Source organism: Vanrija pseudolonga, chromosome 7 (assembly GCF_020906515.1).
Source record: "Vanrija pseudolonga chromosome 7, complete sequence".
Lineage (NCBI taxonomy): Eukaryota > Fungi > Basidiomycota > Tremellomycetes > Trichosporonales > Trichosporonaceae > Vanrija > Vanrija pseudolonga.
Window position 1 is genome coordinate 1,062,879 of NC_085855.1, and position 21,723 is coordinate 1,084,601.

Sequence of the window (21,723 nt, forward strand, 5' to 3'; positions counted from 1 at the left end):
CCGATGCAGCATTCGCCTGGATTTAGAATCACGGATCCCTATGCATGGCTACTGGGTACTGCTGCTACCGCTGCCCGCATGCGGCTGCTCGGTCATTCACGTGTCTGGATTGCCCAGTGGTGGACGGCTGTTCGCTTGGTGGGCTTATCTGGCAGAGCCACAATGATAAGGCGGGTTTCACGCTAAATCGCGAGCACGCTGATTGGCCCACTGCCACTCCGCAAGTCACGGCGCGGCAGGCCACACAGTCAAGGTCCACCATGTCCGATACATATGCTCACTGGCGGGCTGACAGCCGGTCGGGCCTGGGCTCGGTGTGCATTGGACCGCCGAGCTGGAAACTTGAGAACTGGAATTGACGGCTGGGCGGCATCGCGGGCCGTGACCGAAACGCGTCGGCCCAAGCGGCTTTGGCTTTGGTTGGTCCGGGCGTGACCGTGACATGCTGCTCCTGATAGCATGCAGCCAGGCCGTCGATCTAGCCGTGCCGCGGATCTCATTCTGGCATGTGGCACGTGAGGGTTGCAAGGTCGCGTGAGAGGGAGTTGCTGGCTCCAGAAGTGGCGGCACCTTGGACAATGTGGAGTGTCCTCCAACCACGCAACCACGCATTTGAAGTCGCCGCGCACTAAAGTATGCCGGATCATCGTCGGATATTATTACCTCTCTGGACCGACCGGTTGGCATTGTGTCACTCTGCTCGCACTCGACGCAATGCAGAGTAGAGTCAGTCGTAGCGTCATCTAATTGGCATGGATCTGGCACGTTGGTCGACACCAGCAGCGCGGCCCAAGACGACGAGAAGCGGCGAGGTGATCGTGAGTCACTCGAGACGCTGCTGCTGGCTCTCCGATCTCCTGCCAGCTGCAGGCCAAATGGCGCCAGAACATGTTAGCACCAGGTAAATGAGGTGGGCGTGAAACCTCTTGTCCAGTTGGGCCAAGCAGCCAAGCCAGTTAGGACATGTGACGAATAAGTAGCATTGCAGCAGCACAGAGTGGTCCGGTGTTCATGCGCCAACTGCGACTGCGCATGCTCGTGAAAATGGGCTTGGGGGGCTTGGCGACGGCGCACGACCGAGCGGTGTGGGCCGCCGGGGGGACTCTGCGCAGCGGCGGCCCCGAGAGTGCCGGCGGTGGCTGCGGCGGCGGCGACACGGTGGAGCAGGTGGAGGCCGAGCGTGCCGATGAACTTGCCCTGAGGCGTGCAACGCGGTGTGGGATGATGTCGTATTGTGCGTGGGTGGGTGGCCAACATGGTGCTTGGCCTTGTGTTGGTTGCTTTGTAGCGTGCGTGATCCTGGCTTCATCATTGTAATTCAGGGTGTGGGCTGGGTGTGGTGCCGCCGCCAGCGTCAGGGAGGGGAGAGACGAGGGAGGGAGGAGGGGAGCTGCTGCTACTGACTGCTGTCACAATGCTGCAACACCACATGCATGCCACCCGACCAGATGCACGCTGTTGCGACTCCTCGAGCTACCCAACTCGTTACACCGCACCGAGCTGGATCTCAATAACGTCTGGCTGGGCCTAAGCAAAAATAATCCCAGACTAGGACTAGGCAGATGTGGCCTACGACGACGACTCGGAGAGCTGGACGCGCACCGGCCAGGGCCCTGCTCTCGGAATCGGGCCTGGCGCCGCCGCCGCCGTGGTTTCCTTGGGACATTTGATCCGACAAGCAGTGAGGGTGGTGCACCACCCGCAGCCAGAGCCCCGCCCTGCCTGTACCGCCGCAGCCACTGCCAAGCTCATGCTCGGAGTCTCACTACCCGCTGCCAGAGCCCTTTGCTATTCCGGGGCCAGCAGGCAGGCAGGCGGGCCGGCAGGGGGAGGAGAGAGAGCAGTCACGACTTTGGACGAGCAGAGCCGGGAACGAGTGCTGAACTGCCTGCCTGCCTGCTGCACGCACCGTGCGTCTCATCTCGCTCATTGCAGCCAACGACACAATCGACAACTTGCAACACCGTTACACCGTCTCTGCCTTTTATTTTCCCCCTTGTCACACTCATCTCTTCATCTACCCGACTCGGCATCGCATCACACACAAACATTGCATTTGCCCCGCCATCGCCCTCGTTCGCTTGCTTGTCTTGACTTGTCCCATCGACTCCACCTACCTTTGCTGCCCCGAAACACGTCTGCCTGTAACCCCGACAATCGTCGCCCCCCCGCCAGCCGCCATCACACACACATAACCCACACACGCCCTGCGACAACGGCCGACGGGCCGCAAACACCGTCTCGCAGCTCATCCATCGTCAATGGCGACAGCGCCGCTCGGCGCCGACAATGTCGTTCGTACTAACCGAGGCACATATTCGGGTGAGTAGAGACGATCAGAGGGATACCCCGCACGGCATCCCGCCCTTCCCTTCCCTCGCCGCCGCCCATCACAAACGCCGGTGCCGGCCGGTCAGATCATGATCGCCCGCGACCGCCCATCACCACGCCGCTCCCTACACGTGTCGCCGGTGATGACATCCCCGCACGCACCCCCCACGCTCGCAGCAGCAGCGGCTAACCACCTCAACAGTTCAACCAGCGGATGTCTTCGGTCGCCGCTGGTGTGTCCATCGTATGCTGCCTCGCCGTCCTATGCCTGGCCGCGTGGGCATGGACAGTCCCCCGCGCCAGGGGCTGCCTTGACCGAATCAGCTTTCGCCTGCTACTCTGGTCCTTGGGCTTTGAGCTCATCTACGACACGGTGTACATTACAGTATGCCTCTGGACCGTGAGCTCGGGCTTTGCGAACGCCACTCGGTCGCGTCGCTAATGGTGATTAGAGTGTTGCAGGCACCAACAGCGCGTGCAGCGCGGGCATCTACTTCATGATGGCCACAATGGGCGTGTAAGTCGGCCGCGCGCGGGAAGTGGGGTGCTGCTGTCTGTGTCTGACCTGCGTGACAGTGTCAACTACCTCTGCACCTTCATCGCCATCAACCTCGCCGTCACAATCGTCTTTGGTCTCAACCCCATCATGCTCAGTGGGTGTGCTCGGTGCTCGTGGTTTCGCGTGCTCCATCGCGCGTCTGCTGACCCCGACCACCAGAGCTCGAGCGGTGGTACGTTGGCATCTCCATTTTCATGGGCATGTTCGTCCCCATCATCCCGGCCGGTCTCGGCCATTTTGGCAAAGACCCCCTTTTAGGTGTCTGGTAAGTTTGCTTAAACTGGCTCGGATCTCGATGGCGCGCCGTCTCTAGCCGCCGCCGCCGGCGGCGCTGCTGCCGCCGCCGCAGCTCGTCGACCTGTCCGCTGTCCGTCCGTTCTTTGCGGCCCAAGGCGCGCAATGCAAAGTGGCGCAAATCAAGCCAAAGCCATTCAGCTTGAACGAGGCTGACGCCACAGCTGGATCCAAGCCAGCAACGACCAAGCCCGCATGAGAAATTTCGTCCTCGACCTTGTGAGTCCAGTAGCATTGGGTTTCCCCGTCGGCCGCCGGCCATGGGTGGAGGAGGGGCATTGACACGCGGCAGTATCTCTGGCAGCTGTTGTCGTGCGCGATCGCTTCAGTGGCTGTCATTGCGGTATGTTTGGCGTCGCGCTCGATCCGTCGATACTAACCTCCGACCCACAGACCCTCGTTACTCTATTTATGCAAGGTCGCGCAACGTCTCGCGCTTTGTTCGGCGGGGATAGCATCAACATCGACCTGAGCGAGACTTCGAACGCTTCCGAACCATCAAAGACCCACCGTGTAGGCCTGGTCGCGCGGCTGTTTCGCCGAAAGCGTCACTCGCACCACCATGAGCGGACCTTTGGTCACCTCGAGGACAGGTTCATCCGTATCGCTATCCGCATCTCTGGCTATCCCATTACGCTGATTATCGTCAATGGAATCATCAGTGGTGAGCAGCTACCGAGTGTGCTTGAGCTGACATTACAGTTGCCGACCTGTACATTTCCAAGGTGGGCGGCGTTCACAGCCGAAGTGTGTATGGCCTCTATGTCCTGTACTACTTCCTGTATGGCGGGCGAGGCATCTTCTTTGTCTTTGTAAGTCTACCCGGGTGGTGGAGAGCTGACATGCCCAGGTCAGCGTATTCATCGACCCCTGCCTCATGCGAGGACTCCGCGCTGCGTGGGAGGTGAAGCGATCCGCTCGCAAGTCGATCCCATCCGATGTCGAGAAGAATGGCAAGGAAGACTTTCCGTCATCGGACGCTCCAGGCATTCACACGCCATACGCGACCATGCAAGACCCCTCTACCGCACAACAGCATACTCTGGACCTGATCGGTCTCAAGATGTCGCCACATGGAGGGCCATCAAGTATGGGACAAGAGTCGGTGACTGCTACGTCTTCCCAACTGCCCGGTGGAAGACCTCGCGCAAACTCGGACGGCTCGATGGACGTTCTCCAGGCCCTCTTCCTCTCTGGCCCTCCCGAAGAAGAGCACCAAACGTGGCGCACAACAGAGTGGCACGCAGGAGATGTCGGTGACCCAGGAACTGTGTCTTACGGTGGCGAGTCGCGACGCGGCTCCAGGAGGCTATCGGCGCCCATCAAGCGCTTCCTCCGACGCGCGAGCAAGGTCAGCAGCAACCAGACGGATGCCCCCTCTTCCGAGGCAGGAGAGAAGGCTACAGAAGAAGGCTCCTCTGTTGGCGGCAAGACACCAAAGCCGACTTCGCCCCAGAGCGTCACAGTCCCCCTCCCGTCGAGCACAGCCGCTCCTGTGTTCACACAGAGCTTCACCCCAGCGGCGCCACAGTTTACCATCAACTTTGCTGGCGTGCCTGCCGATGCCATGCCCGACTGGTTAAACGACGAAGCGGATGATGTGGTGGCTCCCGACGCATTGGAAGCTGCGGCAGCTGTTTCGGAGCTTGAGCGTGTCGTCGCACCTCTCGAGCACCACGTAGCTATTCCGACCGGCTCGCCATTGGCGGCACTGGCCCGTATCGACGACGCCTCGCGCAAGCTCGCGCGCGTCGAGGAGCGCGTTGGCTCCAGGACGCCCAGCACAGCATCAGGAACGCCTCACCTGAGTCGCGCGGCGTCGCGCAACGAACCTCCACCCACCGAACGCAAGTCGGCATCCCTAGGATCGCGTAGAGCTTCGTTACGCCTCGGACCAGGCTACCTCCGCCGAGACTCGTTTGGCAACGGGCCCAACAGCCCTCTGGGCGGGACGCACGAGGAGAGGCGCCAGCGCCGCGAGCGCGCCCGCGAGATTGCCGAGAAGCTCTACGAGGAGATTGAGGCGCAGCTCTAACCTTTGGGACAGTCAGACTGCCACTTCCATACACGCGATTGTCTGTCCTTGTGTTGTACACTTCTTTCAAGCTTTAGAAATTTGGGGTAATGGCATATCATCACGTTCATAACAAGTTACATGTGTGAAAAGAGAACCGGGCCAAAAGTCTATGTCGAGGGAAGCGTGTGCGTTTACTCCTTCTTGAACTCGTCACGGCCACGCGCATCCGTCTTGGTCCAGATGGAGATGCTCTCGGCGGGCGACTTGAACTCGGCAAATCCGTCGTCACCGATGACCACCTCACCCTTGTGCCAGCCGAGGAGGTCAGTCCACTTCTCGCCGGCGTGCTCCTTGCCGACTTCGACGCGCTTCGTGCCCTCCTCGGTACCGTTGCAGAGCACGGCGACGAGACCATCATGGCCATCGATACCCTTGCGGTGCCACGCGACGCAGTTGGGGTGGTCCCAGTAGTCGACCTGCTCGCCGTACGCGAAGAGCTTGCGCGCGCGGATAATGTCCTCGAGCTGAGCGACGGGCGGCTGCGGGTTGTCGCCGCCACAGCCGTACAGGTCGCCGTAGAAGACGCACGGGTATCCATCGGGGCGCAGGAGGATGAACGCGTACGCCAGGGGCTTGAACCACGCCGGCACCCAGTTCTCGAGCGACTGTCCGACCTGCGTGTCGTGGTTGTCGACCAGCGTGACAGCGTCCACAGGGCGCGCCTGGACCAGGGTGTTGTCGAAGATCTTGCGGAGGTCATAGCTCGCCTTGGCATCACCGGCCTCCTTGAAGTTGCCCTGGAGGGGCGTGTCGAAGACGGAGAATTGGGTGCCCAGGCCATCGAGATAGGCGCTGAGGGCAGGAACTGAATCTGCGCAGCAGCGTCAGCTTGGACCGCCTCGGACAACACATCCGGCCCTCCAGCCAACCTACCCTTCCAGAACTCGCCGACACAGAACGCCTTCTGTCTTCCCTCTGCGGATCGGACGTGCTTGACAAAGTCGCCAATAAACTCGCGCTACAGGGTGAGCTCGGATCGTGACGCCCACTCACCGAAATGTGCTTGACGGCGTCAAAGCGGAAGCCATAGGCGCCCGTCTCCTTGAGAATCCAGTCACCCCACTTGAAGAGGTCGGCTGAGACGTCCGGGTGAGCGTGGTCGACTAGATCTGTTAGCACGGGCGTGGGATGCAGTACGAACTGTCAGCCTGGGTGTGTCAGTGGTGAAGTGGGAAAACCGGGAACCACTCACAAACATGAGGTAGTCGTAGTTGGCGTTCTCGCCGTCGACGTCCTTTGCCCAGGTCTTGCCGTCGCCCTGGATCTTGTAGATGGCCGTGGTGTCCGTCTTGGCATCAAAGTCGACGCCGGTGAAGTGGTTGTAGTTCTGGGGTCTTAGCGGTGGCTTACGGGCTTAGACCTACCCATTTGAACGGCGAGTACTTGTCACCGCGGCCGGGGAAGGTGAACCTGGAAAACGGGTCAGATTGGTAACACAAGCGTAACCCAACTCACTTGGTCCAGCCGTCGATGTTGTGCATGTCGCCAACGGTCTTGGTACGGTTGTTCTTGTCGACCATGGTCGCGAGGAACTCCTCCTTGTCATCGGCGCCGGCCTTGTGGTTGAGCACTGCGTCAATGTAGGTGATCACGCCGTGGTCCTTGGCGACCTTGATGGCCTCGATGAGCTCCTCCTTGGTACCCCAGTGGGTTGCCTTGCCGCCCTTGGCGTCAAACTCGCCGAGGTCCCAGACGTCGTAGCTGTGTGTGTCAGGCAGCGTGTGGATGCGGTGTGCTTACATGTCGTAGCCCGTCCCGTCTCTTGGCGTCAGCAGAGCTCTTGCGGGGCGACGTACGGGTTCGAGCCCTTGGTAGGAGCTGGAGTGTCAGCTACATTCTAGCAGAATCGACAGCCGACTCACGAGGAATCCAGGCAGCCGTAATGCCCATCGACTCGAGGCGGGGAGCTTCCTCCTTGTAGTGGTTCCAGTGCTTGCCGCCGCCCGGAGCGTACCACCTGCGCTAGCGTCAGAGGGGCGGTAGGTAAGGCGACGATCATCAACCTACTCGAAGAACTGGATCATGGTGAAGTTGTCTGGCGAGTGAGCTGGGTTCCACACATTTATGGAAGCTCACCTTTGTGGTCCTCGCCACGACGGCCGCGGTCAGCGTCAGAAGCCATGATGCGGGTTTTGGAAGAGTGAGATAGGTGAGAGAGGAGGAAGGTGAGCAAGGGGGGAAGCCGAGGGGGAAGCGAGTCCCAGTCTAGTTATGTATGTGACAGAGATAGATGTACGCCCCCCAGCGCCAGCACGTTTATCACTATATTCTCCTTTGTGGCCTTGCCCACCACATTTTACTCGGTCAAGCCGGATCGTCAGTGACGCGACGAAACACAGCGAGAGCTCCGGCGGCGCGGGGGGGCGACGCGAAAGAAACGCCCATGTTGACAAGTGGTGTGCAGTGTGCCTACCAGCGCGGGTGTGACGTCAGCGGCAACATTTTACCCTCAATGATGGGAAACAGGCTAGGGTGCGGGGGGAGGGGAGGGACAATGGGGGATGATGGTGGATGTTGCAACTCCACAACGGTCTAGAGGCCTTGCTCGTCGAGTCTTGGACTGCGCTCGGCACTTGACGGCACGGGACTGGGGGGACCTGAGGGCGAGACCATTCGTTGCGGAGCGCATGGCGATGGGCCGATGTCATCATTCGTATGGGGGAAGAAGTGACGGATCACGGAGCAGGGTTAGAGTGATGGGCAGATGGGTTTCATCAGAGCCGCCTCCACCCCAACCACGGTGCATGGAAACCACGTGAGCCAGCCAGCCTGACATTGACACCGCATTGGCGCAGTGTCACCCTCATCCCACCATCCTGCCCTGGCCAACGCCGTCACCGCTTGCTCCGTCGTCACCGCTGCACCACGTCCACCCCCCTCACAACGCTTCGTCACACCCATCGCTCAGTCGTCGTCGCACACTCGAGCTCACATCTCCCATCCACTCGTCCGCAAGCTCCCCTCACCCCCGCCGACACCTCCCCCGTCGCCAGCAAGGCTCACAACTCTCGGCCAGGATGTCGCGCCTCCCGCCCCTCGTCATCGACAATGGTACGGGTTACACCAAGATGGGGTAAGTCTTGCGAGCATGCGTGTTGCCGGATCCAGGGCTGCGCACGGCATGGAACTGGACAGCGCACTAACCCGCCCACCCAGCTTCGCAGGCAACTCGGAGCCCTCGTTCGTATTCCCCACCGTGATCGCGACCCACCAGACGTCGAGCGGCTCGAGCTCGTCAACTGCTGCTGCGCCCCGCGGCGGTCGCGCCCCTCCCCCTGTCGCCGGCAAGCCGAGCCATCTCGCCTCCAAGCGCGGCATTGAGGACCTCGACTTTTACATTGGTGACGAGGCGGTCGCCAACTCGAAGTGAGAGCAGTTGGAGGCCCGGTAGAGTACACCGCTAACTCCCCCAGGACCTACTCCCTCCACTACCCCATCCGCCATGGTATGATCGACAACTGGGACCAGATGGAGCGCTTCTGGGAGCAGTCCATCTTCAAGTACCTCCGTGCTGAGCCAGAGGACCACTACGTGTTGCTTGTGGGTTTCTGAGGTGGATCCATGGCTGACCCGCCAGACCGAGCCCCCTCTCAACCCTCCTGAGAACCGTGAGAACACTGCCGAGATCATGTTCGAGTCGTTCAACGTGGCCGGTCTGTACATTGCCGTGCAGGCCGTGCTCGCCCTCGCCGCCTCATGGACGTCGTCCAAGGTCGCGGAGCGCACACTGACCGGTGTCGTCATTGACTCTGGAGACGGTGTCACTCGTGAGTAGAGGACACTCACTGCCGTGCACAGCAGCCGCCTGACACCCCCAGACACCATCCCCGTTGCCGAGGGCTACGTTATCGGCTCTTCCATTAAACACATCCCCATTGCTGGTCGTGACATTACCTACTTTGTCCAGCAGCTCCTCCGTGACCGCGGAGAAAGCGCCCAGATCCCTCCTGAGGACCAGCTCCGCGTGGCCGAGAAGATCAAGGAGGACTACACCTATGTCTGCCAGGACATTGTCAAGGAGTTCAAAAAGTACGACACGGACCCGTACCGCTACTTCGCGCGCTTTGCCGGCGAGCACAGCGTGACTGGAAGGGTGAGTTAGATATCAATATTGGCACCCAATCTGACTCCTCAGAAATACGACCTCGACGTCGGCTACGAGCGTTTCCTTGCCCCCGAAATCTTCTTCAACCCCGAGATCTACTCGTCCGACTTCCTGACGCCTCTCCCCGAGGTTGTCGACACTGTTATCCAGACGTCGCCCATTGACGTGCGTCGTGGGCTGTACAAGAACATTGTGCTGTCTGGTGGTTCGACAATGTTCAAGGACTTTGGCAAGCGCCTGCAGCGTGACGTCAAGGCGATTGTCGACGGCCGTATTGCCGGCAGCGAAGAGCGCTCTGGCTCATTGATGAAGTCGTCGGGCGTCGAGGTCAACGTTATCAGCCACAAGAGGCAGCGCTACGCCGTGTGGTACGGTGGTTCGCTCATGGCATCCACGCCCGAGTTCTACAATGTGTCGCACTCGCGTTCCGACTACGAGGAGTATGGTCCCTCGCTGGTGCGCCGCTTCTCCGTGTTTGGCAGCGCTACGGGATAGGCAAGGGGTTGTAGCAAACTGCATAGAGATGACTAGGGCTAGGGAATGACATGCAGTAGAAGTTGTGCGAGGGGTTGGGTTGCCGTGGGGTCTAAACGAGGTGCGGGTCGTTGCTCTGAATAGCTCATGTCCACGTAGCGGGGTGACACGCGCTGGCGCCGGGATGGTGTACGCGTCGTCGCCAACGACAGCACCGCCGTCGTCGTCGTTATGCCGACTGCCACTTGGTATCTGATGCACTGTTGGTCATGTGCCCACTCGTCTCTGTCGCTGGAACCGGCCGGCCAATTGCGGCTGTCGGGAGTGGCTGTCGAGGTGGGCTTCCATGGCAGAGCACATGGACATCGATTCGTCAGGCGGCAAGTCAGGTGGGGGAGCCAGAGTGATTCATTGTGGCCCAGCCGATCACCCACCCGCCTTGCCCCTACTTGCGACGTCATTTTGGCTCCTTCCCCAACCGGCACTCACACTCACCCCGCGCGGCGCGCGACAGCCGTGCCGTTTCTCCATCGTCGTTGGATGGGTCTGGAGCTTTCCATCCACAACCACAACCACTACTCCTCCATCCACCCTTCCATTGTTCTTGCCTTTTGCTCTCATCACACCCCCTCGCCGCCGCCTCGGCAACTCAACTCAAAAACAACACTAGACGTGGCGTCGCTCGTCGCCGTCGCGTCCGCACAACCACAACAACCGCTGGTGTATACAGTACCACCGCGCCGAGCCCGTCTCCTCTCGTCTCGTTCGTCTGGACCCCACCTACCCCACCTTGCGAGCTCTCTCGACGTCTCGCCATTGTTTACTCACCAACAACTACCCACACCCTCCCCAATGGCACCGAGCCAGCGCCACCCGACATTCACGACGCCGGTCAAGCACCGCCGGCGCTCGTCGACGGCCACGAGCGCCGAGATTGCCAGCATCGTCGTGCGCGGCCGGCCGTCCGCGCGCAGGCTGAGCAACCTCGCCACGCCGCAGCGCCAGGCGCACCGCTCGTTCAAGGAGCGCGTGCTGGACCGGCCCCAGCTGGCCGTTGGCACGCTCATCACGCTGCTGTTCCTGTGAGTTTTGGGATCTCATCGGCGTCGGTGTCGGCGCTGGTGGTGTTGGGTGGTCGAGGGGGCCAGCTGAGGGCTGGCGTGCTCGCGGCGTGCTTGATGCCTCCTCGAGGCCTGTGGCACGCTTGCACATGGTGTCCGCTCCATGTTGTTGCCTTGCTCATTCTGTGCTCGCTCGCTGACACCCGTACCCAGCCTCGGCACCGTCTTCGCGTCCTACTTTGACACGGCGCTCTCAACATCACTAGTGCACAATGTGCACAATCACGCGCCGGAGCGCATCGCCTACTTTGCGCGCAAGGGCAACGTCCTGAACCAGCTGTTTGTCAAGAAGGCGTGGGCGTGGACGGCCGGCATCCTCCTGGTCCACCTGTGGGCATCGCCCGAGCCGTTGTCGCTGAGCTCGCGGCTCAGCCCTCAGCTCAAGGCGGGCCAGGACCGGACGCGCGGGCAGCGCCTAGCGGCCGTCGTGCTGGGATCACTTGCGTGGATCGCATTCACGTCGTGGTTCTTCGGCGCTGGCCTTGGCGACCGTATCATTGCGAGTACGGGCGGAGCCTGTGCCGTCCCCCTGCCGCCTGGACTTGACCCCGGCGCGGTCGAACACCTCCTCCCGGCCGGTTACGACACCCCCATCATCCTCCACGGCGCGATCACCCACGACAAGTGGGGCCATGCCAATGTCCGCGGCCACATCCACGCCTCGAGCCATGGCGGCGCGGCAGACGCGCGTCCGGCCAGAGTGTACCTCCCCCTTCCGCAAGCGTTCTGCTCCCACCGCTTGACGCTTAACCCAAACACCCACCCTGACCTCTACTCGCTCCTCGCCGAGGTTGGCGAAGGATACACTGTCCCCCGCCCACGATGGAGCGGCGGGTTCGACGTCTCGGGCCACGCCTTCCTGCTCACCCTCGGTGCCGTGTTGCTGGCCAGCGAGCTCGCGCCCAGCTGGCGCGAGCTGGTGTCGCCCCGAATCGGTGCTGAACGGCTGGGAGGCATCCGAGGGATCGCCTACCGTGCCTCTACGGCCGCCGGTACAGTCCTCGTCGGCATCTGGGTATTTATGCTACTCATGACGGCTGTCTACTTCCATGACCCAGACGAGAAGCTCGCCGGTCTTGGTGAGTTCTTTTGCTTGCTGTCTCCCCGCTGACCGCCTAGCCCTCGGCCTCTTCACAGCGGCAGTCATCAACCTGCTCGTGCCCCGCACTGTGCTCGGCCCAGTCATCGAGTTCAAGGTGCGCGGGCCACAACGCCGCCCGTCGCCACGCATCGTGTCCGACTCGGACGAGAATGCCGCCCGGCGCGAGGCGTCAGTGTCGACCGTGTCGACGGGCAAGTCGACGAGCATCTCGATCGACACGTCGGTCGAGACGATCCAGAGCCCCGTCTCGGCAGCATCGGACAGCGGCTCAGTCTTCATCACGAGCCCCGTGAGCGCGGCCTCGGAGCTCCCCCCTAATCTACTGCACGCAAAGTCTGAATAAACGAGGCTAAACTAGGCATGCAACGTGATCTTGTCGAGGGTGCATGCACTGCTAACGGTATGGAATGCGCTTACAGGGGGCTAGAAGGTGGGGCTGGGGTGGTGCCTCCGCGACCAAACGCAGAGGCGGGGGACGCGGTGTCGCCTATACGGAAAGCAAAGCCACCCGCCGGCGCAGTCGTGACGTTGGCCCGACCGAAGTCGTACGGCAGTGTTCCACCCGCTCCGGTGGGCTCCCACCCAGATGGGCGACCGAAAGCAAAAGCGGCGGCGGCCCCACTCGCAGGCCCAGTGGTGGTGGCAGTGCCGAACGCCGAGCCCTCAGCAGGCTCCGCGGGGCGGCCGAACGAAAAGCCCCCCGGAGTTGAAGAAGGAGGGGGCAAGCTTGTCCCAGTAGTCGGCGTCGCGAAGCTAAACGGCGCGGTGTAGGCGGCCACAGCCGGTGAGAGGGCAAGCGTGCGACCAGGTACCGGTACCGGTACCGGTGCGGCGGGGGCCGCGGCGGCCTGTAACGACTCTACGGCCGCGTGCATCGCCGCGATGGCGTCGGCTTGCCTGTTGATCGTGAGCTGCGCGCGGTTCACGCTCGACTGTAGCCTGTCGAGCTTGTTCCCCAGGCTTGACTCGACGCGCGCGAGCTGGCTGTGTCAGTGGGCTCGTCTTGGTGGCGGCTCACGCTGTCGACGAGGGCTTGTAGCTCGTTGTCTGTCGGCATGGTGTTTGAGTGAGTCGAGTGAGAGAGGTCGTGTGTGTGGATAAGTACCCACTGCCTCGCCACCCACCCCGCCCGCATGCGGCTGTCTCACTTCACTTACGCCTCACTCACGCCCACGCCCGCCCGAAAGATCGTTCATACATCAAGCCAGACTAGATACTATTAACGCGCCGCACCCGCGGCCAGGGGGTATACACAACTCGACTGGTATTAGAACAAGCTCGACTGCTGCCGCTGCGGTTGCTGGAACTGGAACGCGCTCGGAGGCGGCTGGTTCTGACCCGCGAACGGCGAGTTGGCACCAAGCGGCCCAGCCGCGGGGAAGGCGCCAAAGGCACCTGCTCCGGGAGCAGCGGCGCCGGAACCGCCGACCTGGATCGACGCACGGAACGGGTTTGAGCCCGTGTTCTGGGCCTGCAGCGGCGCGGGCTGGGGCTGGCTGCTGAGCAGGCTCTGGCCAAACGACGATGTTGGCTGGAAGCCGGTCCGCTGGGGAGTGATGGTGCCCGGCGCCGCGGCGAACGGAGCTCCAGCACCAGGCGTCGTGGCGGTCGGTGTGCTACCCGAGCCGCCGAACGCCGCGAACAGGGCCTGGCCCTGCGAACCGCCAGTGCCCGTCGGGGACAGGGCTGAGAGACCAGCCGGCGGCTGCGTACCGTTCGGTGAGATGGGCGACGGCTCGGTCGACAGCGGCGGAAGAGACTCCATGAGCGTCGAGCCGAAGTTGGACGTCGGCTTGAACGGCTTCACGCTACTACCGCCAAACCCGGTGCGTTGGGGCTGAAGAAAGCCAGTGCTCTGGGGCTGCAGTCCCCCTGGCGAGATGGCGCCGTTGGCACCACCGACGCTGAGGGAGCCAAACTGCGACATGAAGTCGTTGGCTGGCGGGGCCTCGGGCTTGGCGAATGCCGAGGCAATGTCCGACATGGCACTGGACGCGCCGTTTGTTTTTGTGGCGGTGCTCGCGACGGGTGCGAATGGGTCCCACTGGTCGGCCGTGGGCGCGGCCGCCGGGGCAGCAGGCGCGGCACCTGCTGGGGGAGCCGGTGTAAGGCCACCAGCCTGGGCAAACTGCTGGTTCCACTGGTGCTGGGCCAGCTCGTTCATGGACGGAGCCTTGGGCTGAGGGGGAGGAGCCGGAGCCGGAATGCCACCAGGCGGGGCGAAGGGGTTCTTCGAGCCTGTCTTCTGTGGCTGCAGCAGGCTGGTCGCCTTCTGTGGGGTAGAGCGGCTGCCGTTGGCATCTTGGACCGGCGAAGGCGTCGATGTAAACTGCTGCGCGAACGGGGCTGCCGGCTGAGCCAGCGGTGCGCTCGTCGGGCCCTGGCCGGCGGCGAAGTTTGTCTGCACAGATAACGTAGGCTGGCGGTTGAGGGTCGAGCCGGCGCTGATCGAGTTCTGACGGAAAGGGTTGCCGCCAGTCGTCTGGGGCTGGAGGAACCCAGTCGGCTGCTGTTGGAGCTGGCCAAACGGCGAGGCCTCGCCGATGGATGCCAGCTGGCCAGCGGCCAGAGGGAACGTGGACTGTCTCTGGGGCTGGTGAGGGAAGCCGCCGGTCGGGGCCGGCTGGATGACACCTGTGGTCTGGGGCTGGAGGAAGGGCGAGGTGAACTGCTGCTGCTGAGGGAACCCAGTGGCCTGGGGCTGCACGAAGCCGGTCGGCTGGGCAAACATGGTCGACTGGCGGAAGGGGTTGTGGCCCGTCATCTGCGCCTGGAGCGGCATGGTACCGACGAACCCATACTGCTGGGTGGGCTGCTGCAGCATGCCGAACTGCGCCATCTGCTGCTGCTGCAACTGTTGCTGCTGGAATTGCTGTTGCTGCAACTGCTGCTGCTGCTGGAGCAGAAGCGGGTTGACACCCGCTGGGGCGGCCGCAGGGCCGCCGAAGATCGTGGGCTGCGCCTCGGGCTGGATCGAGTCGAGGAAGTCCTGGATCTTCTGCTGGGCGGCAGGGGCAGTGCTGGTCGAGCTGGAAGCTGCCGCATTCGACGACGACGACGCAGCCGGCTTGTCCTCACTCCGGGTAACAGTGGCGGCAGGGGTTGCGGCCGACGAGCTGTCCTTCCTCCCCTCAACGACGCCGAGCGACTTTTTGTACTCTGCACGGTTCTGCTCAAAGTTGGGGTCGTTGAGGTACTCTTCAAGTGCCTTGACCAGCGAAGTCGGAGCATGCTTGAGATTTGGCACGGGGACGTTGACAATGTTGTTCAGGCGGCGAGCGATGGCGAGGTAGTCGACAATCTTGTCGGTCTGGCTGATGAAGCTCTTGTAGATCTCAAACGACTCGGTCGCGTCGATCTTGGACATCTCAAAGTAATGCTCGAGAATGTTGCAGACACCCTCGTTGCCAGCCTGGAAGAGGACAAGGAGGTCCTTGACAAGCAGGCGGTAGGCGAGCACCGTGTTCTCGTCACGGAGGTCGTCGTCGTAGAACTGGAAGGCGGTCAGTAAGGGCCGCGTCCACCCCCACCCACCTTGCACCGGATGAGCGCGTCAAGAATCGTCTGAATCTGCGCGACTTCGCGCAACAGGCCCTTCTCCACAGGCAAGTGCCGCAGGTGGCGAGCCTTTGCTGTGCCGAGTCAGCTGTGCTAGCTCGCCCTCAGAACTTGCAACTCACAGCTGGCGCTCAAACCCGTGCTCCGCTTGTTGCTCTCGTTCTGGAGGCTGACCATGTCGTGCTTGCGATCCTTGAACGCCCGAATCCGCGAGTCGAGGTACTGCGCGTACGCCCGGAGGCTGGCGGGTGGGCGGTAGCCTGCGAGATCACGCCGTCAGCCCGCTGCCCATGGCCGTGGCCGTGGGCCGCACACTAGCTGCTCACCCTCAAAGTTCTGGTCCGTGACCGTGTTGAGCCGGAGCACGCTCTTCGAGGCCAGGTGGCGCAGGAGGACGTCGGTCGAGCCGGCCCGGATCATCTGGTGCAGCGTGAGGAGCGCCTTGAAGACGATCTGGGCAAGTCAGCGGCTGTGGGGGCGGCGGGCAGCGCAGCAGGTTCTCCGTATCGGCGTCGACGGCGCGCTCGCCTGTCCGGCTCTGATCCCCGCAGCATCGCGCACGTACCACAGGGTTGTTGTCCCGGAGACGGTCTGCCAGTGCCCGCGTGATCTCGTGAAGCGGCGCATCATCAGAGTAGGTCGCGGCGATGAGGGCGCTGGGGAGTTCAGGTCAGTACGAGGCCGTCGGTCCGCTCCACGCCGCCGGCGTCTGCTCACTCGAGATACTGAGTTGTCAGCGCGCAGCACAGAGCCCCACAACATCTACCACTACGCACCTTGGCCTTGGGCGGAGCATTCTTCGGCTTGCACGCCAGCTTGACAATCTTCTCGTAGTCGTGTCCTCCTGTCTTGGGCATGGCGGCGTCGTTGTTGTCGGGGGTTACTCGTGGGAGGTGATGATGGGTGCCTTTTCGTCGACGTCGTCGACACTGGTGTGGTGCCGTGGCACGTTTGTCCTAAGCTCTAGTCCAAGGCAGGAGAGAGAAGGTGGTCACAACGGTGATGAGAGCCGCGCGAGTTGAATTGCAGTACCAGCAATAGCGACAACACAGCGAGATGGAGGGCCGGGCGCTGGCTGTGACCGCTGCAAGAGAGGTGAGTGCGGGTAGGCGGAGCGGGGCGAACGAAGAGAGGCGTAGGCGGCGCAGGCGGCGGCAGGCGCTGTGCCTAAAGTCTTAAAGTGTGCAGGTGGTCGATACTGCCCAGTGTGATCTGCCTGCTACTTGTTGCAGTGCCCGCTTGTTACGATGGACGAAGGAGAGGAGTGTGATGGATGCAAGGAGGGGGTCGATGATGATGATGATGAGGGGCCAACCTATGATGCATCCGAGTGAGGAGGCCTTGGGGGGGGAGACAGTCGCCTGCCTGGCCGTCCTTGTGACTGGCTGGCTGGGTGGTGTGCAGTCAGGGCCAAACCCTTCAAAAATCCTGAAATGACCAAGTCGTCATGGCACCACGTGGAAAATAAAAGGCGGGGCCACTAGTTTGGACAGATCGACATCGAAGCTGCAACTTCAACGTCTATCTCTATACATCCTCGCTATCAAAACAAAGACGACACTGGACGACACGACACTGAGCTCCTAACTCGAGGAGGTTGATACTGGTACACTCAGGGGCAGGGGGGTTGTGTCACTCACTCCCGCTCCCCCGATCATTAAAAGGCTTGTAATTTCCAAAGAGATGCTCATCATCCAACATCATCCGGCCACGTTCCAAGGTCGCTCAATTGCTCCAGGCAATGGGGGACATCTTGACGGTGCGTGCGTGGCCAGCGCAGACCAGGTGCAGTAGTCACGCTTGCGACCCGCCTTTTCAAAGATGAAGTCGACAATGTTGAGTGGGTATCCGCGGCTCCAGTGGTCTTGCAAGGTCAGCGCTTGCACAACCTCACCCCTATCTCACCCCCCTCTACTCACCATTCCAAAACTTGAGCACCGGGATACGGAGGACCACATCGTTCCACTTCCACCATTTGACCGAGTAGCCCGTTCGGACGTCGGGGTTCATCAAGATGCGCGGACGGCGGTCCGTGCTGCTGTATAGGCGGTGAAGGTCGAGCGAGAACAGGAAGCACTCGGAGTGGTCACACGCGTCGACACCCGAGATACGGAACTGGATCGGAGAGGGCAGAGGAGGGGACATTCGTCCGCCGACATAGGTAGCTGGTGGGTTAGCTCGACCTCCGCACCTTTCACCCACCATTGTCCACCATCTTCCAGCCACGCTTGGCCAGCCCGGGGCTGGCAGCAGCGTTGCGTTCGTCTGCAGTCGACTGAGCAGCAGAGGTCGGTGTGAAGAGGTACGGAGCCGCCGGGAAGGCAACCATGCCGTTCCAGCAAGCCGACACTTCCATCGGAACATTCTGACGCAGACGTGCCACACTGACGGGATCCTTGACATATGGCCAAAAAGTCCTCATGGGCGTGCCGCAGATATCGCGAGCAACCCAGGTGTCGTACAATCCTTCATGGTGTCAGCCAGGCAAGCACAAGAACGTCGATAAGGCGACAAAAGTCGACAGAAATGGCCGGCGGGCACCAGCGGTGAATACCTTGGCGACCGATTTTGGCCGCCAAGACAGGCGGCTGATCAACCAGGGAGCCGGGGATGGAACCACGTCACCGAGGTGATATGGCCACCAAGGTTTATCAAGCTGCCATTTACGTGTTTGCCGCACATCACACACTCCTTCTTCCTCGTCTGCACTCACCAGCACCGTTGAAGTCCATTCCGCACGCAAGGTCGTACCCGTCCTCGCCTGGCTTGCCGTCCAGGGACGTTGTCAACAGCCTCACGGCGCTCTGCCACGAAAAGAAGATGTCATTGAGGAAGACGATCTTGGTGAACTCGTGGTAGTCGGGCAGGCGGAGCTCGACATCTGGGCTCTGCAGCGGTTCAATGGCCTTGTTTCGCGCAGCCGAAAGGAAGCCGATACGTTCTGGCGACGTGCCGTAAGCCCACCAACGCGCAGTCTTTTCGGAAATGACGCGGTTGGGGACGCCGAGGTGAGTGAGACGCGTCGCGAGATCGGCAAGCAGCTCGGGCGTCTTATCCTTGGAGTTGGACTCGTAAATCGACACAAATGTATTGCTTGGCCCGACTGCGATGGTCAGTGGGATAGGCCTGGGGAAACAGACGGCTGCGGCTGCAGCTTCGGCAGTGTGACACCGCCTTGGCTTGCCGCCCCTTCGGATATGCGCCCTTTCGGATCTGCCGATCTGCCAAGCCCCGCAGCCACTCTGTGCACAGCCAACTCACGATGCTCAGCAAGCTTGACGACCTGGTCCGACCAATGGGGCACGAGGTCCTCGTTGTTGTAAAGGTTTGCGGCAATAAAGTACTTGCCAGGTGGGGCGCCAGCCAAGTCGCGGTCCAACGGCGGCAACTCGTTGAGCGGAGGGACGAGGCCGAGTGAAAGGCAGTAGAGGACGAATGTCGACAGCACGAGTAAGAACGAGTACTGGGCGGTCGACCAGCGCGGGAGGCCCTTTGCGAGGGCCTTGGGGTTCCCGCGCCACGCCACGAGCGCCAACGCGAAGACGATGCGCAGACAACTGATCTGCGTCCAAGCAGTGACACCGACGAAAATAGCGGCAAAGGCGTGCACCGTCGTTGGGAACGGGAAGGCGACGAGTAACGCCACGAACGTTGCTATTGAGAGGAGGACGACGAATATGAGGACGGGGTCTCGGCGCGCGAGCCAAGACCGGGGCCGGGTGCTGCCGGCCGACGAGGACCCCGCGGACGAGCTCGACGGCGAGCGCGAGTGCAGGCGTGGTGGCCGGTCGCCGTCGATGGCGAGGTACTGGCCGCGCGGGCTGCTTGGCGCCAAGTAGCCCGAGTGGAGCTTTGCCTCGACCTTGGTCAAGTGGTGGTCGTCGAGATGGTCGTCATCGTCATCGTCGTCGTCCTGTGATGGCCGCGATGCGGACGATTCCGACGAGAACGGCGACGGCGGGATAGGGAGGTAGTGGCCCACGGTGGCGAGGGAGGACGAGCCGCGGCGCGCCCAGTCGGAGAGCGCAAAGTAGCTCATGGCGTGGGGGAGAGGGAGGTGCGCGTGTGGTGGTTAAGTGGCCGCGTGTCGGGCTGAGGCGGGTTGGAGCTGGCCGTCGTGTTGTGTCGTGTATGTGGTGTGAGCCAGAAGACAAGTGATGGTGGGGGTCGAGTCAAAGGGGTCGAGCGGTGTGTGTGCGCTCGGGCCGCCGCGTCCGCGTTGGCGCGCAGAAGCCGGTGGCCGAGGGGGGTCGAGCGGGGGGTGTCGACGGCGGGCGGCGCGCGGGGGGGGCGGGGTGAGGCCGAGACGAGAGCGGGGTGCGGTCGAGGCTAGCAAGTTTGAGTAGATGGTAGATGTCACGGCGGCGATGGCGATAGCGCAAGGGTCATGTTGCTTGTCGCCTTCCTTCTTTACTTGCTGTTTGGTGATCAGCGCGCGCGCGCGCGCGCTCGATTCCGGGGTGACTGCGCCAGGCAGTGGGGGTGGGTGGGTGGTGGTGGCCAGCCAGGACAGGACGCTGCAGGACGAGTATCACTGCGGTGCAGGCAGGCTGCAGGCAGGCAGGCTACAGGGAAATTGTGGCGCACGCACGCTGCGTTGTGCGTACAAGCAAGCAGTCAGCCAGGGAGGGGGGCCGAGAGAGCCGAGCCCGCTGCCTGCCTGCCTGCCTGCCATGCATCGGCGCGGGTCCGTCGTCGCCATCTGCCCCACCCCTGTCCTGTCTCTGGTGATTGCGGTGCACGCACAATGGGCGTCGACTTTCGGTCGGGTTATCAAACGTGTATCGACTGAACCGCCAAAACATATCGCGGAAGCGAGGCACGCCGCGGCGCGCGCGCGCAGGAAGGTGGGTGGGCTGGGCTGGGCGCGCGCTGCCTGGCGCTTGCCGCCTTGGCGCAACACCAGACCAATTTCACCGACCACCCGGCCACTGCTGCTGCTGGTGCATCATGTCTGGGGGGATCTCGTCCTCGGCGCCCAGTGCCGCCATCTGCCGCCTCAAAGTCGCTCATAGGGGAATGCAGCGAGCCAGCCAACCGGCACGCCGGCGCCGCCCAGCAGCACCGAGCCAGATCCATTGTCGCTGCGGGCGCAGTGCGGGCCAAGCGGCGGCTCAGGAGCACAAGTCTGGGGCCTGCGCTATTTCCAGGCATGGGCGAGGTTATTTTGTCCTCCTCGCTGCTGCGAGCTTGACACGGCGACAATGACATGAAGCAGGGGGGGGGGGGGCAGCAGGAGCTGGATGCACGTCACCGAGCCTGCCTGCTTGCTCCATCATGACGATAACACGCTGCGCAAAGGTCCAATTCATCGTGGTGCAATGAAGCTGTAGCAGCAGCAGGTGAGCCTCACGGCCGTGACGTTGCAGACGCCACCCCACGACAAAACGACCAGGGACAGGCAGCAAGGGACCGCCCCCCGGCCCCCCGGCACACCGCCCCCTTGCCTGCAGCCTTCCTGCCTCGGAGGAGGGCGCCGAGGATGCACCCAGCCGACTGACGCGACAGCGAATGCGTGACTGCGGATGGCTCGGGCACGCAGCTGCGTGCCAGCCAGGCAGCCAGCCAGCCAGCCAACGCCCGAACCGAGGCGAGCCGGGAAGCGGTATCAGCGCCCGCCCCCGCGCCCGCGTCGGTCGTCGTCGGCGCCCGCCCGCCCGTTACGCACGGCGATTGACGAACGGCGCTACGGCGCGCGGCGACGCGTCCGCGTGTGCATGCACAAGCGACACGGCGGCCTGGCTTGACCATGCGTTTACTGGTCTTGCACACGCGCAAAGTTTACGCTCCTCGCGCCGGGTCCGTTTCGGGCGCCAGCGCAAGCGCCAAGCGGCGCCGAGGAGCTCGTGACGCGGGCCAAGACGCCGAGGCGGCCGATTGGCGCTGCTGCTTGCCCGCCGCGGTGAGCAGTGCAGGGTGTGTGTGTGTGGTATTGGTGCAGGGCGACGATGGGTTTAGAGGCCACTACGGGCCGCTGGTGCGCCGACTTGGTGCCCTTGTCGCAGTTATCCTATCGCTCGCTCGCGCGGGCAACGTCACGCGTGTCGCGCCCGCTCGGTCAGTCACTCGGCCAGATACACACTCGGCGATAGCGTCGACGCG

At 62.5% G+C, this 21,723-nt stretch overlaps 7 protein-coding genes across 7 annotated transcripts; 3 read left to right on the top strand and 4 right to left on the bottom strand.

Annotated features, from left to right (window-relative positions):
• The first annotated feature begins 1,939 nt into the window (after nucleotides 1–1,939).
• Nucleotides 1,940–5,322, top strand: LOC62_07G009276 (uncharacterized protein). The gene is made up of 10 exons (XM_062775832.1): nucleotides 1,940–2,322; nucleotides 2,534–2,731; nucleotides 2,784–2,848; nucleotides 2,908–2,984; nucleotides 3,050–3,155; nucleotides 3,349–3,403; nucleotides 3,477–3,527; nucleotides 3,578–3,848; nucleotides 3,887–3,996; nucleotides 4,035–5,322. Exons 1-10 carry the CDS (start codon nucleotides 2,290–2,292, stop codon nucleotides 5,217–5,219), a joined length of 2,151 nt encoding a protein of 716 aa, XP_062631816.1. The 5' UTR covers nucleotides 1,940–2,289; the 3' UTR covers nucleotides 5,220–5,322.
• Nucleotides 5,303–7,483, bottom strand: amyS (Alpha-amylase). Its single transcript, XM_062775833.1, has 12 exons — nucleotides 7,338–7,483; nucleotides 7,269–7,296; nucleotides 7,124–7,218; nucleotides 7,058–7,079; nucleotides 7,002–7,022; nucleotides 6,717–6,962; nucleotides 6,626–6,671; nucleotides 6,454–6,588; nucleotides 6,403–6,409; nucleotides 6,255–6,364; nucleotides 6,135–6,219; nucleotides 5,303–6,072 (listed from the first exon to the last, which is right to left on the bottom strand). Exons 1-12 carry the CDS (start codon nucleotides 7,381–7,383, stop codon nucleotides 5,393–5,395), a joined length of 1,521 nt encoding a protein of 506 aa, XP_062631817.1. The 5' UTR covers nucleotides 7,384–7,483; the 3' UTR covers nucleotides 5,303–5,392.
• A 651-nt stretch (nucleotides 7,484–8,134) lies between these two features.
• On the top strand, nucleotides 8,135–9,932 carry act2 (Actin-related protein 3). The gene is made up of 6 exons (XM_062775834.1): nucleotides 8,135–8,334; nucleotides 8,418–8,627; nucleotides 8,675–8,801; nucleotides 8,839–9,028; nucleotides 9,080–9,354; nucleotides 9,397–9,932. Exons 1-6 carry the CDS (start codon nucleotides 8,279–8,281, stop codon nucleotides 9,859–9,861), a joined length of 1,323 nt encoding a protein of 440 aa, XP_062631818.1. The 5' UTR covers nucleotides 8,135–8,278; the 3' UTR covers nucleotides 9,862–9,932.
• A 450-nt stretch (nucleotides 9,933–10,382) lies between these two features.
• Nucleotides 10,383–12,443, top strand: fitm2 (Fat storage-inducing transmembrane protein 2). The gene is made up of 3 exons (XM_062775835.1): nucleotides 10,383–10,922; nucleotides 11,115–12,040; nucleotides 12,081–12,443. The coding sequence occupies exons 1-3, from the start codon at nucleotides 10,693–10,695 to the stop codon at nucleotides 12,404–12,406; spliced, it is 1,482 nt and encodes a 493-aa protein (XP_062631819.1). The 5' UTR covers nucleotides 10,383–10,692; the 3' UTR covers nucleotides 12,407–12,443.
• A 33-nt stretch (nucleotides 12,444–12,476) lies between these two features.
• LOC62_07G009280 (uncharacterized protein) lies at nucleotides 12,477–13,120 on the bottom strand (the record flags this gene model as incomplete). The annotated part of the gene is made up of 2 exons (XM_062775836.1): nucleotides 12,477–13,043; nucleotides 13,082–13,120. 2 exons carry the CDS (start codon nucleotides 13,118–13,120, stop codon nucleotides 12,477–12,479), a joined length of 606 nt encoding a protein of 201 aa, XP_062631820.1.
• Nucleotides 13,121–13,242: 122 nt separating this feature from the next.
• On the bottom strand, nucleotides 13,243–16,904 carry SPBC19F8.03c (ENTH domain-containing protein). The gene is made up of 7 exons (XM_062775837.1): nucleotides 16,398–16,904; nucleotides 16,339–16,346; nucleotides 16,187–16,277; nucleotides 15,948–16,074; nucleotides 15,744–15,881; nucleotides 15,598–15,695; nucleotides 13,243–15,556 (listed from the first exon to the last, which is right to left on the bottom strand). Exons 1-7 carry the CDS (start codon nucleotides 16,476–16,478, stop codon nucleotides 13,331–13,333), a joined length of 2,769 nt encoding a protein of 922 aa, XP_062631821.1. The 5' UTR covers nucleotides 16,479–16,904; the 3' UTR covers nucleotides 13,243–13,330.
• Nucleotides 16,905–17,170: 266 nt separating this feature from the next.
• On the bottom strand, nucleotides 17,171–20,232 carry LOC62_07G009282 (uncharacterized protein). Its single transcript, XM_062775838.1, has 6 exons — nucleotides 20,054–20,232; nucleotides 18,883–19,950; nucleotides 18,335–18,724; nucleotides 17,824–18,087; nucleotides 17,541–17,786; nucleotides 17,171–17,485 (listed from the first exon to the last, which is right to left on the bottom strand). The coding sequence occupies exons 2-6, from the start codon at nucleotides 19,658–19,660 to the stop codon at nucleotides 17,322–17,324; spliced, it is 1,842 nt and encodes a 613-aa protein (XP_062631822.1). The 5' UTR covers nucleotides 19,661–19,950; nucleotides 20,054–20,232; the 3' UTR covers nucleotides 17,171–17,321.
• Nucleotides 20,233–21,723: the final 1,491 nt, after the last annotated feature.

Bases quoted from the DNA above. Each gene is read 5' to 3' on its own strand.
- SPBC19F8.03c (XM_062775837.1), bottom strand. From the start codon at position 16,478: ATGCCCAAGACAGGAGGACACGACTACGAGAAGATTGTCAAGCTGGCG. The intron at 16,075-16,186 runs GTACGTGCGCGA...TGACTTGCCCAG, and splicing joins TCCGGGACAACAACCCTGTG to ATCGTCTTCAAGGCGCTCCT. The intron at 15,557-15,597 runs GTGGGTGGGGGT...ACCGCCTTCCAG, and splicing joins ACGCGCTCATCCGGTGCAAG to TTCTACGACGACGACCTCCG.
- amyS (XM_062775833.1), bottom strand. From the start codon at position 7,383: ATGGCTTCTGACGCTGACCGCGGCCGTCGTGGCGAGGACCACAAAG. The intron at 7,297-7,337 runs GTGAGCTTCCAT...CTCACTCGCCAG, and splicing joins TCGTGGCGAGGACCACAAAG to ACAACTTCACCATGATCCAG. The intron at 6,589-6,625 runs GTAGGTCTAAGC...CTAAGACCCCAG, and splicing joins AGTACTCGCCGTTCAAATGG to AACTACAACCACTTCACCGG.
- fitm2 (XM_062775835.1), top strand. From the start codon at position 10,693: ATGGCACCGAGCCAGCGCCACCCGACATTCACGACGCCGGTCAAGCAC. The intron at 10,923-11,114 runs GTGAGTTTTGGG...ACCCGTACCCAG, and splicing joins CTCATCACGCTGCTGTTCCT to CCTCGGCACCGTCTTCGCGT. The intron at 12,041-12,080 runs GTGAGTTCTTTT...CTGACCGCCTAG, and splicing joins CGAGAAGCTCGCCGGTCTTG to CCCTCGGCCTCTTCACAGCG.
- act2 (XM_062775834.1), top strand. From the start codon at position 8,279: ATGTCGCGCCTCCCGCCCCTCGTCATCGACAATGGTACGGGTTACACC. The intron at 9,029-9,079 runs GTGAGTAGAGGA...TGACACCCCCAG, and splicing joins CTCTGGAGACGGTGTCACTC to ACACCATCCCCGTTGCCGAG. The intron at 9,355-9,396 runs GTGAGTTAGATA...CTGACTCCTCAG, and splicing joins AGCACAGCGTGACTGGAAGG to AAATACGACCTCGACGTCGG.
- LOC62_07G009276 (XM_062775832.1), top strand. From the start codon at position 2,290: ATGTCGTTCGTACTAACCGAGGCACATATTCGG. The intron at 2,849-2,907 runs GTAAGTCGGCCG...CCTGCGTGACAG, and splicing joins ATGATGGCCACAATGGGCGT to TGTCAACTACCTCTGCACCT. The intron at 3,849-3,886 runs GTGAGCAGCTAC...CTGACATTACAG, and splicing joins CGTCAATGGAATCATCAGTG to TTGCCGACCTGTACATTTCC.
- LOC62_07G009282 (XM_062775838.1), bottom strand. From the start codon at position 19,660: ATGAGCTACTTTGCGCTCTCCGACTGGGCGCGCCGCGGCTCGTCCTCC. The intron at 18,725-18,882 runs GTGAGTTGGCTG...TGACCATCGCAG, and splicing joins CGTCAAGCTTGCTGAGCATC to TCGGGCCAAGCAATACATTT. The intron at 17,787-17,823 runs GTGGGTGAAAGG...CTAACCCACCAG, and splicing joins CTGGAAGATGGTGGACAATG to CTACCTATGTCGGCGGACGA.